The sequence below is a fragment of the Misgurnus anguillicaudatus genome, chromosome 10, assembly GCF_027580225.2.
Source record: "Misgurnus anguillicaudatus chromosome 10, ASM2758022v2, whole genome shotgun sequence".
NCBI lineage: Eukaryota > Metazoa > Chordata > Actinopteri > Cypriniformes > Cobitidae > Misgurnus > Misgurnus anguillicaudatus.
In genome coordinates this window covers 5,807,215-5,824,726 of record NC_073346.2, presented here as the reverse complement: position 1 = coordinate 5,824,726, position 17,512 = coordinate 5,807,215, and the positions used below count along the sequence as shown (strand labels likewise).

The following is a 17,512-nucleotide window of genomic DNA, read 5'->3' as shown; positions in this document are numbered from 1 at the left end:
ACTGAAGTAAAGATACATCTTTAACTGTTATTTTTTTATATACTTAGGGATGCAGAAGACACCCGAAAAAGTTTTGAAGATCAATTCACCAGCAAGTGATAGTGAAAGTGAATGAACAGGAGGGGGATTTTGGGGCCTTGTGTGAGGATTTTTCTACCCGAACCAAAATGGTTTTATTAAGAATAAGGTTGTATTTGTAAATAATTAGTTAATGCATTAGCTAACATGAACTATCGTTGAACAATACTTCTACAGCATTTATTAATCTTACTGTAGTTCGTGTTAATTTTAGAAGTTATTAACTCTTTCCCCGCCATTGACGAGATATCTTGTCAATCAAGAGAAAACTCTTCCCAGCCAATGACGAGTATTTCCGTCTTTCGGCAATACCGCTATTATCCAATAGGTGGCGCCCTTCCGCAACTTTTTAAACCCGGAAGTATTGCCCTATGGCAAGCAGCTGCATGTCCGTGTCTGTTTTAAAGATTGCTCTGAATGGGATCTCTATAAAAAGTCCGTCACAAAAATGGATTACAAAAGAACTACTGAAGGTAGGATGAAACTTTTTTTTGTTTGAAAGCAGAGGGTCTGTTCTTTCATTTGGTATATTGTATGTTTATATATCTGAAGAAGAACCTTTTCTGGAAGGCATTCAACTTTTGTGAAAATCATGAAAAACGCTGGCGCTGGCTGGCAACTTTTAAAAAAAATGCTGGTGGTGAAAGAGTTAATATACTATTAAAATAAAACAATTAAACTGTTAACATTAGTTAAAGCAACATGAACATAAAAACTGTATTGACATTATCTAACACTAAGAAAAGATTAATAAATACAGAAAAACTATATCGTCCATTGTTTGTTCATGTGAGTTAATGCATTTACTAATGTTTACTTATACAACCTTATTGGAAAGTGTTACCTGAACCGTTTCCTTTATATTCTTAATTGTTAACTTACAATCACATACAGTCTCTATTTATGGTACAGATCTTAGCAAATGCTGATATTGGATTGAATTTTTCTGAAACACATTTGTCTAATGTAAAGATTGATAATCATTATTTTCATTTTTATTTACTAATATAATAACAGAAATGATTGTCTCTGTAATTATTTCTAATATAAACAGTGGTCAAATGTCACCCTGTCTTTGTAATTCAGTCTACAGTCTCATAATCTAATGATGTAATTAGGACTGGCAACATCAAAGTTTCATTCATTTCACTCATTGATTTCAATCTTTGACATGATCTTCCTCGTCGATATTAAAGATATCAAGATTATATATTCACAGACTGTTCTTCATATTATGTAGGATGAGTTTATGTAGAAAACAGTGATTCACTAAAAAAGACGATTGGCTGGGATTTCTTTAGCTGGGATAACAAATATTAAAACATCATAAATCCTAACGTTTGTCAAGATTTAAAAAGATTGCCATGGCAATAATGTCCAGTAAGTAGCAAGAATATTAAAATGAACAGGTTAAAGGCCTTACACACAAAAAAATCCATAGAAAACTGACAAGATACACTGATAATTTACTGCCAGAATATTATCCATTTATTTTATGGACATTTCACTCCCAAAACACAATGCAATGCCTAGTTGTTCTATACTGTGAGGAAAATAAGTATTTGAACACCCTGCTATTTAGCAAGTTCTCCCACTTCATGGAGGGGTCTGAAATTGTCATCATGGGTGCATGTGCACTGTGAGAGACATAATCTAATAAAAAATCCAAAAATCACAATGTATGATTTTTTTTAACTATTTATTTGTATGATACAGCTGCAAATAAGTATTTGAATACCTGTCTATCAGCTAAAATTCTGACCCTCAAAGACCTGTTAGTCTGCCATTAAAATGTCCACCTCAACTCCATTTATTATCCTAAATTAGATGCATCTGTTTGAGGTCGTTAGCTGCATAAAGACACCTGTCCACCCCATACAATCAGTAAGAATCCAACTACTAACATGGCCAAGACCAAAGAGCTGTCCAAAGACACTAGAGACAAAATTGTACACCTCCACAAGGCTGGAAAGGGCTACGGGGACATTGCCAAGCAGCTTGGTGAAAAATGGTCCACTGTTGGAGCAATCATTAGAAAATGGAAAAAGCTAAACATGACTGTCAATCTCCCTCGGACTGGAGCTCCATGCAAGATCTCACCTCGTGGGGTCTCAATGATCCTAAGAAAGGTGAGAAATCAGCCCAGAACTACACGGGAGGAGCTGGTCAATGACCTGAAAAGAGCTGGGACCACCGTTTTCGAGGTTACTGTTGTTGATACACTAAGACGTCATGGTTTAAAATAATGCATGGCACGGAAGGTTCCCCTGCTTAAACCAGCACATGTCCAGGCCCGTCTTAAGTTTGCCAATGACCGTTTGGATGATCCAGAGGAGTCATGGGAGAAAGTCATGTGGTCAGATGAGACTTTTTGGTAATAATTCCACTAAAAGTGTTTGGAGGAAGAAGAATGATGAGTACCATCCCAAGAACACCATCCCTACTGTGAAACATGGGGGTGGTAGGAAAGTCAGATCACTATAGGTAGTAATCCTGTTTATGTTTGTAAAGTTTTATAAGATGACCAAACATGACGCTTTACTTCTCCTTTTCAAAGTGCATTACTCGATGTGGGTACGAGCACCCACCAGCGGAAACAGAAATCGGCGCCTACGAACATGCACGTTTGTTAAAAAACAAATATCTGATCCTCGTTTACATTTTTAGATTTTCAAATAAATGTGTGCATAATATATATATGCCTATATGCATCAATGTGCTCGCCCACACATACACTCTATAACCACCGCAGTGATTTGGTGCATTACCATCGTGGTGGTAAAATACTGCCACCGTCACAGCCCTAAAAACTGATTTTTCTCATGGTTTTTATTTCTGTGATATTTCATGCTCAGAGGATTGTCTTCATAGATGCATGAAAGAGCATAAAAACACATGTATTCATGGCATCGCGTGTGAACTCTCTTGAGTTATCAGCGTATCACGATGCCTGATACCACCACACATTCTCATGCCAAACTGGTTGTAAGCGAGTTTCCATCTCAAGGCTTTGACAGAAATGCCTATTACAGACAAACCAGCTGGTACTTTCAGATCTGAGAATACTATTCTGAGAAGCTCAGTTCTGGTCTTGTCTCTCCTTTCTGTCACAGATATTGACCGTCAAGACTCAAAAGGTTCTTCTGAATTATTCATACCGTCTTGGGCACCTTCTCTACCTCTTTAACATTTCCATCTCAAAGGCGGCTCTGGGCTTTTCTTCCAAGCTGTATTTGGGACACGGTCACATGTGTGGTGCCTGAGACTCTACAGACACGGTTGAATACACACACTCCCCACCCTAAAGAGGACCTAATATTGAATCATGCCTTACTATAACATGCTGTTTGAACACAGTTGTGTGCGTAAACAACCACTCTATTATAATAAAAACCCAGTCACCCTTTTACTTTTAAATCTCATATATAAAAAAACGTGTTTTAAAACAAACCATTCCAGTTTTCTGTCGAATGTGAAGTCGCAGTGGAACAGGCCGCGCCCATGACTGGTAATGATCTCTGTCTTATACATACAGTAAGATAAGAGGTAGTGAATATATACACTTTATATTATGTTAGTAATCATTTAACAAGTAGTTGAAGTTACAAATTTATAAAAAAAATATATTTATTCAGCTAAAATTAGCTAGTCCAACTGGAAATGCGTACCTAACAGGTTAATCAATATGTTCATGGCAATCTAAAAACCATATTATAAAACGGGCAGTTCTGGTCCTTCATTCTGATTGGTTAAAACGCGTTCTGAGCTGTGATAAAATACACCGGTAACCCTACGGTTCAGACCGCATTACATGAGTATCACTTCGCAACTGTTGCTGCGTACAGGCCCGTCTTCAGTTTGTCAATGACCATTTGGATGATCCAGAGGAGTCATGGGAGAAAGTCATGTGGTCAGATGAGACCAAAATATAACTTTTTGGTAATAATTCCACTAAAAGTGTTTGGAGGAAGAAGAATGATGAGTACCATCCCAAGAACACCATCCCTACTGTGAAACATGGGGGTGGTAGGAAAGTCAGATCACTATAGGTAGTAATCCTGTTTATGTTTGTAAAGTTTTATAAGATGACCAAACATGACGCTTTACTTCTCCTTTTCAATGTTCATTTCTCGATATGTGGGTACGAGCACCCACCAGCGGAAACAGAAATCGGCGCCTACGAACATGCACGTTTGTTAAAAAACAAATATCTGATCCTCGTTTACATTTTTATATTTTCCAATAAATGTATGCATAATATATATATATATATATGTGTGATAAAATACCCCGGTAACCCTATGGTTCAGAACGCATTACATGAGTATCACTGCGCAACTGTTGCTGCGTACAGATTTATGAAAATAAACACCACAGTCTTTAAACATATTTTAATTTTTCAACAATTCCACAATTAATGACGATATCAAGATAAATATTAATAAACATTGTTTAGTTATCTCGTCAATTAAGAGAAAATCGTTTCCATGAGGAGTATTAACCCAATCCGCTATTATCCACAAGGTGGCGCTTTTACACAACTTAAAAACTGAAGCATTCACTCAGTTCAAACTCCGTGTTATGTTTTGAGGATCGCTCTAAATCTGATCTCCGCAAAAATGAAATTATCTCAGCTTTTTGCTCAAAATTTAAGAGCTAATAATAAAGAGAGAACAAATGAAGGTATGATGAAACATTTTTTTAAACACATCAACAGTTACACAATATAAAAGTTAATGTAAATTAATTACATTAATCTTAATTTATGAAAATAAACACCACAGTCTTAAATCATATTTTAATTGTGTCTTTGCTGCGTCTGTGTTGGTTGGGAACTGTGCCCTGTTGCAGACACAATTCCGAGGAACTACTTTGTTAGCCAGAAGAGTAATATTTGTGCGAATATAATTCCATCTTATTTGCATTGTTTTATTTTATTAATTCTGCCTATGCATATATAGTAACCATTTTATAAAAGCAATAAGCCCCGCGAAGACGTGGTGTTACAATGCATTTTATAACAGCTAAGGGGGTTTCACGTCCTGCCTAACAACGCCCCTTAGATGTTATAAAATGCACTGTAACCCACTGCTTCTTGGGGCTTACTGCTTTATTTTAAAACATAACTGGTAATATTTGCTTTACACCACATTTACCATGTTTGTTCATTTGCAAACAATGAACAAACAAAAGGGTTTCCCAATGAAATCAAAAATATCATTTCAGTATAAAATGTTATGCTTTAGCATAAACCGCTGACAAAAGTCACTTTTTTAGAAGATATAAGTATTCAAAACGTAAAGGTTTTTTTTATCTAGTATTTCTAAGACATCATCCTGCACTTCAGCTTCTCACCAAATTTCCTGTCCAATTTCCTGCTCTCTAGACACTGAAGTCCACCACATTAAAAAAAATGTGGACCTTGCACCTGCAATCAGACACTTGTTTATACATTTACTAGTTGTTATGTGGTGAATGGCACATAGTAGGGGATAAGAAACATTTACATTAATGCATTTGGCAGATACTTTCCCATTGGGGTGAATGAAGTCTAATATCGCGTCAGTGTCACGCGGGCTGCTTCAGCGCACACACATACAGCATGCTCTGGTCCAGAGCGATAGCACAGGACAGATTATATGACCACAACAAATTGTATCCGGTCCACAGAATGATGTATTGTAAAGCGCAGTGGAGGAGATCAAACATCATAAACGATTAGACAGCCTCAACAATGTCTTTATTCTATAATAACAGTTAATATCATATCTAAATCGGGTCTCTATTTGATATCTGTCCTATCAAAACCCCTAAAATAAAGGCTTGCATTGAGATTAAACTCAATGTTTATAATCATGAGGAAGATTTTATGGATGTTTATGACAACTGTCATTAAGTGTCATTTGTTCAATTATGTCATTTTTAATGCAAAGATGACATTGTTTGAGATCTCTTTGTTATGACATCTTGACATAAACCAATACATCATTACATTGAAATTGGTCTGTTTCCAGCAGTCTTTTGTGTGCACGAGCTTTATATAAGGGGAAACAATCGTGTCTAGGGAAATAACGTTTTAAATTCAACGACACCTTGAATAAATGGCACTAAAGTATTTGATTACTGAAACATATTAAAACGCATTTAAACTACAGCAGTTCCTTTCTCCTGCCTCCAATAAACACCTAAGAGTGTCAATCTGAAAAAAAAAAACCTGAGAATATGAGCGTAAAGAAAATAAGTAAGGACACTAGTTAACAAAGTTTCTTATGAATGCTTTCACACATTTGAAACAGAAAGAAAAACCGTGGGAGCTTTATACTAAAAGCTCTGAAACACAGCATGAGGTCTCTCTCCACAAATAACACATAAACACATCTACTGCCAACATGAAAGATCAGCTATAATAATACCACCACTCTCATAAGTGCAGAAAATTATGACAAGCCCACAGACACAATAAAATATGCACCAAAAAAGTAAAAAAACTCTTAAGCATGTCAGGGATTGCAAAATCACTAGCCCGAAGTCCCGGGGCTATTGGGCCTTGCAGTCGGGCTACCAAAATGCACCTCCCGTCAGGGCTACAGTATCTTAACTTATATATTTAAATATAATGTATATTAAATATAATGCTTATGCATTCTCTCACAGATTTGGATGAGTAATTATGGTGTATGTAACTAAGGGGTGTGCAAAAAAATCGATTCACATTTGAATCGCGATTCAAGCTTTGCCGATTCAGAATCGATTCATAGAATTCCAAAAATCGATTCATATTTTTTTTGTAATGCCGTGTTACTATTGTCCTGAAATGAGTTTATCTCAGTATTCCCATAGATGGCTCTGCGTCGTATTCACACTGACGCCCGCACACTCTTGTCACAGTGTTTCCCACACATTGCTGCTGCAGCGCTGCCCAGTAATATTAACAAGTGCCCAAGTATATCTGGCATCAAATGTTGTCTTTTTTGTTTTTACGTGATGATGACACTCTTTAATAATGACATTTTGTGTGCGACATAATGAGTTCGGTATGCGTTCACGTGCTCTTTGTTTCTCAATGAATTGGGATGCGACGTGAACAAGCTCGTGTCACATTGTATCCTTCATGTTTCTGAACTTGAGCAGAGTTTTAACATTAGAGAGCTTGACGGAGCACCCGCGGCCCGTATATGGTTCCCGGTTTGTATTTGAAATGGTCAGTCGGGTCCGGGTCAGTCATAGTTAAAATACTTCGGGTCCAAAGTCTGATTAATATTATGTATAAAACCTGAGTCGATCGGAGAATGACCGTGAGCGCTACCGCTAAAGCTCGCATGCAGTTTCAGCATGCCGACGGTTTCTATGGCGATAAAACTGGCTCTTTTCTATTATTATTAATAAACCATATATTTTCTAAAATCTATTGCACTGAACGAGCAAAGCTCAAGCTGACTCAATATTTACAAAACGCAAAGCTGTAATGTAAAGTCCCCTGTCAGTGGGACAGCAAGTAGACTTTTGAATCTGAAATAATGAGTGGATTAAAAGAGAGACACTTTTCCTGCTTCTGCTCTATCTAATAGAAATAATAACCATTATAACACCAGTCACATTTCTAATCTACAGACCTGCACTGTCTATCATTAATGTACTATATTATTGTATTTAATAGAGTTTGATTAAAGGGGTCATCTAATTGCTTCATAACAGTTTTTATTTTTCCATAAAGACATAAAGTTATATCAAACTACATTTAATTTGTTGTGTTTCTTTCTTTAAAATTGTATATCTACTACAATCAGTCACATAGAAAAAAGTAAACTACATTTACATACTGTGAATCGTTTTTTAAAATCGAGAATCGTTTTTGAATCGAAAATTGATTTTGAATCGAATCTCGAGCCTAAAAATCAAAATCGAATCGTGAAATTTTCTGAATCGTGCACCCCTAATGTAATTCAGGAAGTGGGTATTTCAATTGCGTTTGAAAGCTTGCTCCCATTTACTTTCACGATTGCGCGAAGCTGCAAACTGTACAGGAAGCAAGCAGTACTGATTTGTCATTGACGATCCAGAGCCGGCACCAGACCATAACTAACAGGGGGGCATGCAATTAGCAACAATAACTTGCAAAAACAAGGCATTAAAACAACATATACAGTGCAAGCACACACTCATACAACTGGTACAGACTGTCAGTTAATTTTAACCGTATAAATTGTAGAAGATAACAAACTAATCAGTACTACCATAATCAAGTAACAATGCTGTTAACGGTCTATAGTCACACTTCACATTTAAGCTTACGTAAATTAAAACAATGCTAACTTACCTTTAAAAAAAGCTGAAGGCGGTGTGTGCGAACATTAAACTTCCTTAAAACAGTGTCCTGTCAATTTGAAAATTCCGCCTCGACCTTATTGCTAATCTCCGAGTTTGAGCCAATCGGTGTTTGCATGAAGTCAGATGGAGCAGGCTGTGCTGGTTCGTTCTAAATGTTTTAATTTCAATATTTTACACAATCCACAAAATGCCGCGAAAAAAACACTTTGCTAGTATCAAGTCACATTAATATGTAAAAGACGTAAAGACGAATGAGACGCTGCAATACAACCAATCAGAGAAACTGGTCTATTTTAATAATTAAAAAAATATCAACTATATTTTCCTCATCTGATTACATTAAAAGTCATGAAACATTTAATGTTTAATTTATTTTAATTATTCTTGATATATATTAAGTTAATAAAAAACTGTGTAGGGGCACAACAACCTATTTGGGGGGGCACACCCGCGAATGCCCCCCCCTTGATGCCGTCCCTGTGGCTCTCCTGATTTTGCCAAGTGGTTGATGTCCTCAGGGCAACATTATGTTGACCCCGGAACAACATTTCAATCAGCCAATCAGATTTCAGAAATAAGATTATAGTTTGTTTTAAGTTTAAGCTTACAACCAAGATCAGCTGTTTCTAGACCATTGTTTTTTACTTATCATGTCCCTCTGATTTTAGGGTTTGGTTATGGTAAGGGTTGGGGTTTGGGGTAGGTTTAGGTTTTATTTAGAAAAATGTTGTCCTTGGGTCAACACAATATGTTGCCCTGAGGACATCAACCACTTGGCAAAATAATTTCGAGCCCGTCCCTGTGACGATCCTGTCAGTCATTACTATTCTTGCGTTAAAAAAATCCCCTGCAGCAAGCCAGAGTGATATAGATTGCATGTGCAGTGAAGAGGATCACGAAAAAGCCTACAGTATGTGACTCCGTGCAGAACTTGCTCTTAAAGGAACACGCCCAGATTTTGGGATTTTAGCTTTTTCACCGTATCCCCCAGAGTTAGATAAGTCCATACATACATACCTTTCTCAGCTCCGTGTGTGCCGTAACTCTGTCTGACGCAGCCCCCGCTAGCTTAGTTTAGCACAAAGACTTAAAGTGAATGGCTCCAACTAGCAAACTGCTCCCAACAAGCGACAAAACAACGCGATCATTTTCCTATTTATATGTTGTGATTTGTATAGTCATTGCGTGTACAAATAACAAGGTCATATGAGACACAGCTATCTTTTAACTGTACACATACTGGGAACTATATTCTCAGAAGGCGAAGCACTGCTACTGGGTGGAGTGATTTGCTCGCAGCACCCAAGAAACCCCCTGGTGAGCAGCAGAGAGTTCGGTCAGAGTTGTGCAAATCCCTCCGCCCAAGTAGCAGTGCTTCGTCTTCTGTGAATATAGTTCCCAGTATGTATACAGTTAAAAGATAGCTGTGTCTCATATCACCTTGTTATTTGTACACGCTGTGACTATACAAATCACAACACACAAATAGGAAAATGTTCACGTTATTTTGTCACTTATTGGGAGCAGTTTGCTAGCTGGAGCCATTCACTTTCAGTCTTTGTGCTAAGCTAAGCAAGCTGGGGCTGCGTCAGACAAAGTTACAGCATGCACGGAGATGAGAAAGTTATGTATAGACTTATCTAATTCTGGGGGATACTGTGAATAAGCTAAATTCCCAAAATCTGGGTGTGTTCCTTTAAAGCAAGTGTAGCCCATATTTTTCTGATCGAAAAAATTATCCATCTGTAACTGGAAAAACACTGTATGATCCAAACTGTGAGTTTGTGACCATTGAACCACTATTAAATATTGAGTATATGCAGTATGGAGATGAGCAGGAACAGTTGGCTTGCATGGATATCCAGATTTTTTTGTTTGTTAAAAAACAACAGCATCAAAAACAACAAGTAGAATAGCAGAGCAAACATTGGGGTCAGTGGCCCAATTGGCTTTGTATTGGCAAAATTTGGTCCGTGGTGATTGTGGTCCAACTAATTGAGGAACCTGTGTAATGGCCACAACATCGAGTGGCGTTTTCTTATCTGTGACTTCAGTTAATGTTTAAGATTGAGAATATGAAATTTATAGATATTTCAGTTCAGTTAGAAGCAAATATTTGTATTGATGATTGTAATTTTGATTAATAGATGTTTTATCTAAACATTCCATGTTAAAAGATGTGCTTTTTATTCAGGCTACTTGCATTCATTTCGGGCTACCAGGGATTTTAAACTTTTGTAAGCCCTGCATGTTGAATGTAAAGAGACTTTGAGAGGAGTGTGAATATATGCTCTGTAATTTTTTAAGCTATATGTCAGATTTCAGTTAGCTTTCTCTTCCTGTGAGCACTCAGCCGTTAATGAGCTCTTGAAAGACTCCATCCATTAAACTTCTACTTTTTTGTGAAATTGCCCTGTTCAGTAAGTGTTCATAAAATTAGTACAATTACTAGAGGTCGTGTCCGCTAGTCTACGTCGAAAAGCTTTAGGGGTGGATAAAATATTCACAGAGAGGCACGGTCGCTAGTCGCATGCATTTTATCGCAGCTATGTGCTATATTCCTTTTAATGGGGGTCAAACAAACCATAATCTTATGACGTTACAAACAGCTTGATGGACTCTGAAAACATACTGTACGTTTTTAAAACTTGGTCCTTTTTAAAATGACACTGCAAGACAACCCTTTCATAACTGCTCACAGATGAATGTCAACATTTTGACGTCTACATTTACAAATCAATGATGCCTTTTGAGTGATCAGAAACTTGTCCCTGTCCATTCATGGAGAGGTCACAATGAGAAGATTAATATTGTAAGAGCTACTCGTGCTTGTAGAAGGCGTAAGAACATTCACGTTCACTATTTAAGTCTTTGGCTATTTAATATCCCACAAGGCCACAGCATGATTTCAATTTAATTTTAATTAATTAAGACTCCCCGTGTTAAACGTAAGGGCGCTGTTAAAAGATGATGTAAAGTTTGTATAAAATCAAACTGGTTACAGGAGAAATAAACTAGGGTATTTGAAATGTAGCATGCTGTTAAACCAGCAGTCACTGCATGAAAAGAGCTGTATACGGACAAATACGGGATGGGAAATCCCTGCTAAACTTTAGGTTTGCCAGATTTTTAAAGCAGAGTGCTTGGAAAGGTAATACACCAAAGTAAACTTGTGAAACATCCAGAAACTTTACGTTTGTGGATGTATATAGGAACTGGTGGAAGTTTCCAGGAATCCTTACAGCTGGTTGTGAGGAGAGGTGGGTGTGAGGTGTGAAGGGCTTTTTATATGTTAATGACCCACAGGTAGAGGTGTCTTCTTTGTTTTCAGAGCTGAGTGGGGTGGGGTGGGGGGTTAACCATGTCTCTTTAAGACAGCACATACAGTATTGTGGTACATAAAAACTGTTTTCTAAATATGTTTATTATTAATATAATTTAATTAGTCTATTTAAGAAACTTAGCATCATTCAAAATAACTAAAATTCAATGGACACAATTACAATTTTAATGTGTGAAAATTATGTCTCTGACTCAAGAGAAATGCAACAAATGTTATTTCAGAATATTTATTTCCAACACTTTGAAAACATGTCTCCAACTGCCCTAGGTCAGAATATTGTGCACGTTTCTCTCAATGCTGCATACATCGTTTAAAAGAAGCCGTTCAAATGACATCATGTAACACATTTTTGCTAGCTAGGATGTTGATAAATTAGTCAGTGAAATGGAAAGCTGCTTGATTTTGCTGATGTCTCATGATTTGAAGTCACTGTTTCTATTGTTATTAAATTCTACCCTAACATTTCATTAAATCTTTTAAAATGGAAACAAAAATATCAATAGACAGGTCCATAATCTAAAAGACAGTCTTTCACATGCATGCAAAACATGTTGTGTGATACTGACTGACAAACTCGGGTAAACATATCTGCAGATACCTGTCAGCTACTGTACTTCTAATCCAGAGGTGCCCAAAGTTGGCCCACAATAGATCTTTAATTTGGCCCATCATGCCACGTGAGATAAGGAACAAGAATAAAAGTCATTGACGCAGATGTTCATATTTTTATTTAAACATTTTCTAAAATGTATCATTTTTTGTTGTATTTTTACATTACAAAAATGTAAATTAATATTAAATGCAAGGGATTAAAGTGAATTTTTTTATGTTTCATGCATACTTAAAGGTGTATAAAATGCATCACAAAACTTAATGAACTCGGGTACTACAGGCTAAAAATTAAGAGGTTTTGGCAGTGGCACACAGAGAAAAGGATATTTAAAATTGATTGGCAAAATGATTTCTTTTTTTTTACAAAAAGCCTTGGAAAATAAAACTGCATTAGTTATGCATAAACAGAGTAATGTTTGTCTATTTATTTTTAAAATATTAGAAAATTATAAATTAGGGGTTATCAGAGCAACTTTAATTTTAATATAACACAACACCATTTACTTTTGGCCCACGGCCCTCAGTCAGGTTTGGCCCTTGTAAGGAAAATGTTTGGACACCAATCAATGTGTAGTCTATTTGAGGAGGTAACTTTTAGCATATGATAATGCATGCTTGTACAAAGTCAGTTCACATATTATAATTTTTGTCTTCAATCAATCAATTTAAATAAAAGAGATGGGGACTTTATAATATAATAAGGGTCCATATATCACATTGATAAAAGACATACATGTATTTTTACTTTAACATGAACTAATGCTGAGTTAAGGCATATACTATAATGAAGAGTCATCATTAACATGACATGTTTTTCATTGTTAGTTAATGCATTCATTTACAATAAATTAATTTGTGTTCATGTTGTAATTAAGTAAGTTCAGTAAGTTACATGTCTTAACTCAGCATTAGTTTATATTTACTTATATTTAAGTAAGAATTCATTTAGGTATACGTTCAATGTTTCCAATGATGAGCAGTTAATCCACTAAACCCAAAGATAATTCCTGAGGCATGTTTAAAGAGTTTTGTATTTCATCAAGTAAGTGCTGATTCACAAAGATTTTATATTTAAGAAAATCTGAGCATCATTCAAAATAACTGTTAACATGTTTGTCAACTAAACATGTTTTGTCAACGTTATAAACTTTATAGAAATATTTTTTATTAATGACCAAGTATAAAGAACAATGCATAGTGTGAAAACGCGGATTATATAAAAGTATATAATAAAGTGCGAGCAGAGGATCAATCAAACTTGGGCTGGAATGATTGTAGTGCATCCAATGCACCTTGGAAATCGTAGTTTACATCTACAGCAGCATATGCTACAGCAGTGACAACGCCAAAGAAAAGGACTACATTTCCCTGAATGCACCTGCACCCACTCATCTGCCCCACCCTTCAGGTGCGACTGCTTGACCTATGGGCTTGACGGGAAAATTCAAAATCGCGAACCGTTACAGCCTGGACTACTCTTTGTTTGCTTGCACATCAACAGTAAGGTAAGTTTGATTTAATTAGTTTGTCTGCATCGCGCTGATCGGATGCCTATTTGTTCATATTATGTTATTTACTATGATTTGTTTTTGTCTTTATACTAGAACTGTTTGAATTTAAAGCACAAACAGTAAAACATTAAGGGTATACATGGTACACAGCGGTAAACATGAGGTTAAAAATATGCGAAGTAACATTCAAACCGGGCTGTTAAAAGAATCAATTCGATGTTTAAATTTTTAAAAACAAAACTTTAAAGAAGCCAAGATGAGACATTCTTTGCATAAAACAAACATATCAACAGTAACTTGTGTGTTGGAAATGTTAGCAGCTAGCAAGTGTCTCTCTGCTATTTTAAATGATACACAGACGATCTTTTGTTGTTTAAAAGCTCATTGCTTTAGTGCTGGTAGATGCTGCTTATTTTTCAAGACGGTTTTAATAGCTTTATATTGATTTGTAACAAAGCCAGCTTCACTTTGAGAGAACCTAGATGCTAATTGTAAAGAAGCTTGGAGTCATAATATATTTTAATGTAATATGTTTGCTGTTTTTCATCTTTTTAAATAAAGTCTATCCATGTTTGTGTTTACAGAGATCATGTACACTGTGGTCAACTTTGTAGACGCTGAAGAGGTTTCTGGGTAAAGATGATGTAAGTTTATTCATTCAATTTTAAAAATCAAACTGGTTAAATAGTAAACAGATGTGTTATGTATGTGATTTTGATTTTTAATTCTGTGTTTGACAGAGAAATATAATGAAGTAACAGTGGAAGTTAAAACATCAGACTGATCCAGACACTGAAGAAATTGATGTCACTGCAATCTGGCCAAAATGATGTAAGTTTAATAATGAAATTATTAAATCAAAGAGGTTATATAGTAAATAGATGTGTTATGATGTATGTGATTCTATTTTTATTCTGTGTTTGATAGACAACTATATTGAAGTAGTCTACTGTAATGAAGCTGCAGAACGTCACAGAGACTCTGAGGACATCAACACACAAAATCAAGTAAGAAGATGGACATTATGAAGTTCTTTGATCATATATTGTTGTATCTTTGTACAGTTTAATGTAAACTTTCTAAAATGTACAACTTTATGTCATTTGATTTGTTGTGTGTGTGTATCTGTATATGTGTATTAGTATTATGCCAAATACTTAAATGTACGTTTATATTTCCAAAGGGCTCCAAAGAGATGTCTGTCCAGATGAGGGTGTATCAACGTTACCTTTGCTGACAAGTATATGCTTTACAATGTAAAACCTAACAGTTAACTTAACTCAAACCATTTAAGGAAATCGGTTGCCTTGAATCATTAAGTTTTGGAAAACATACATTTGAGTACTGTGAACTTAAGTCTTGTGCAATTGTGCACTTAAATTTAGGTAGTGTGAACTTAAATATAAGTGCTTAACTGCATGTGACTCAATTTGTTTAAGTTCACAATACTCAAATCTATGTGTTTTAAAACTTGAATGGTTTAATGCAACCGGTTTTCTTAAATGTGAGAAATTACAGTGTTACAGTGAGAAAAGTTTGAATAATTCCAAGACGGAGCTCTGTGATTAATTCTACACTGCAAAAATCACTTTATTACACTGTTTATCTTGTTTTCAGTAGAAAAACTAAAAATTCTTAAATCAAGATGTATTTTCTTGATGAGCAAAATTACCTTAGAAAATATGTCTAGTTTTTAGACAAAAATATACAATTTAAGATAATTTGTGCCTAAACAAGAAAAAATATCTAGCAATGGGGTGAGAAAATTGTGTTTTAATTGAGTTTTTAAGAAAAAAGAAAACTTAAGATTTTTTTTCTCACACTATTGGCAGATATTTTTACTTGTTAAGCACAAATTCACTTAAAGTGTGTGTGTGTGTATTTTTATTTATTTTGTCTAAAACTAGACTTATTTTCTTGGGTCGTTTTGTTCCTCAAGAAAAAGCATTTTAATTTAAATAATATTTCTACTGAAAACAAGACAAAAATACTATGTAGGGAGGTGTTTTTTTGCAGTGTAGGACTGATTTCTTAAGAGCAAGATCAATATAGTTGTTGTTCATTTTATTTGGATTTTTACTACATTACAGTGGCAGCTGGTGACTTCTTTTTTTGTGAGCACTCGATGCAAAGTTTGTCAGAACATGTATATAGCCCGTCATTTGTGTGGTTCCCAATTTCAAAATATGTGTTCTGTGAAGCAACAAACACATATTTTAAAAACACAAGCAACACACATGACACTCTGAACACTTATTTTGAATTTGCAACCCTCGGATGAGCAGTCACGAGCCGCCACTGCTACATTACATTGTACTGCTTTGAATGTAGTTTTCATTGTTGCTTTTATTTTGTTTTATTTTACTCTAATATTGCTTTCTCTGTCTGTATATTTATGAGTTTAAATTGTATTGTTTATGTATGCAACTTTTAATATGTGTATTATATTATTTTGTGATTGTGACAATTGTGGATTGTTCAGTTTTTTATTAAATAAACATTTCAAACTCAATTCAAGTTTTTATTTTTTTAAAGGGTTTTGGGGATGTATAGTAGTATATAGTGGGGAGGGGGGAGTTGTAGTCTATCTGCATAGCAGGCAAATAACCAATCAAGTCACTAAGCTATGAGGGATTAAAACAAAGTGTAACCAATCAAATCATCTCAACTGGAAAGTTTCAAAGTTGTGTCCCAATAGTTGTCAGAGGTTTTGGGAGGGGGTTTTAAAAGCAACCAATCAGTGTTGAGATTAAACACCAATGGGGACACTCGAATTGTGCAAAGGTGTGAAATTCCTGTACCTCTGTAGGTGTGAAAGTGGCCCCTGCCAAAATCTTCAATGGGATTACTTGCCATGGCAACAAATGGCTGCATATTCCACGGGGATATCCCCTCAGCAAGATACATCCGAATTGGTATCATTACGGGAGTTTCCTAACTTGGTGGAATTAGTAGTTTACCCTCAGTGGAACTAGTAGATACTTCCGAAAATCAGTGGTGTTTACAGGAGTTTCCTAGTACGGATACACCTCTTTTCATGCAGTGAGTGGTGAGAGATAATGCAGAAGTTAGCAGAGATCATTGACGTGTTCTTGCTGTGAATGCCTGAGGAGTTTCAGCTCACCTGATGTGTGGTGAGATCTGATGTCTGACGGCATAGACAACAGAGAGTCCACAATGTCTGACCTTCTCTGGAGGAGCATAGAGATCATCTCAAAGCCCTCAGGACCTAGAAACTCAAACAGCTGACAGTAAGAGAGAGAGAGAGAGAGAGAGAGAACAAAAGAAGCAAAACAAATAATTGATAAGACAGATGCAATGCGCTAAAGTGTTAAGCAGTCAAATGATGTAGATCAATTTAATCTCAATCTGAATACTTATGCAGTCCAGAACAATACACATTAAGCCTGAAGTATAGTTTAGTTTTGACATGCACAGGACGGTTAGTGTATAGTGCGTGTGACGTCATCAGAATAGTGCGCGCACAGCCTGATTTTTGTAGCCGCGAGTGGGCACTCATGTGTGTACAGGAGTATGTAGTATGTAGGGCAGGAGAGGTATAGCAATTTGTGGCAATGAGCATGTATCAAACGTCTGTGCATAAGTCCAATGAAGTAAGTGTTTGATTGTGCGTGGCTTT

At 35.9% G+C, this 17,512-nt stretch overlaps 1 protein-coding gene and 1 long non-coding RNA gene across 3 annotated transcripts in view; one reads left to right on the top strand and one right to left on the bottom strand.

The window, feature by feature from the left end:
* Positions 1–17,512, bottom strand: part of ascc3 (activating signal cointegrator 1 complex subunit 3) — a 266,202-nt gene that overhangs the window by 211,500 nt on the left and 37,190 nt on the right. For both annotated transcript variants that reach the window (XM_055209422.2, XM_055209423.2), the window contains exon 5: positions 16,997–17,117. In XM_055209422.2, coding sequence (XP_055065397.2) covers positions 16,997–17,117 — 121 coding nt within the window. The remainder of the gene's footprint in view (positions 1–16,996; positions 17,118–17,512) is intronic.
* LOC129452339 (uncharacterized) lies at positions 11,466–16,920 on the top strand. The gene is made up of 5 exons (XR_012371421.1): positions 11,466–13,866; positions 14,457–14,516; positions 14,613–14,703; positions 14,800–14,879; positions 15,056–16,920. It is a non-coding gene; the product is annotated as an uncharacterized lncRNA (long non-coding RNA).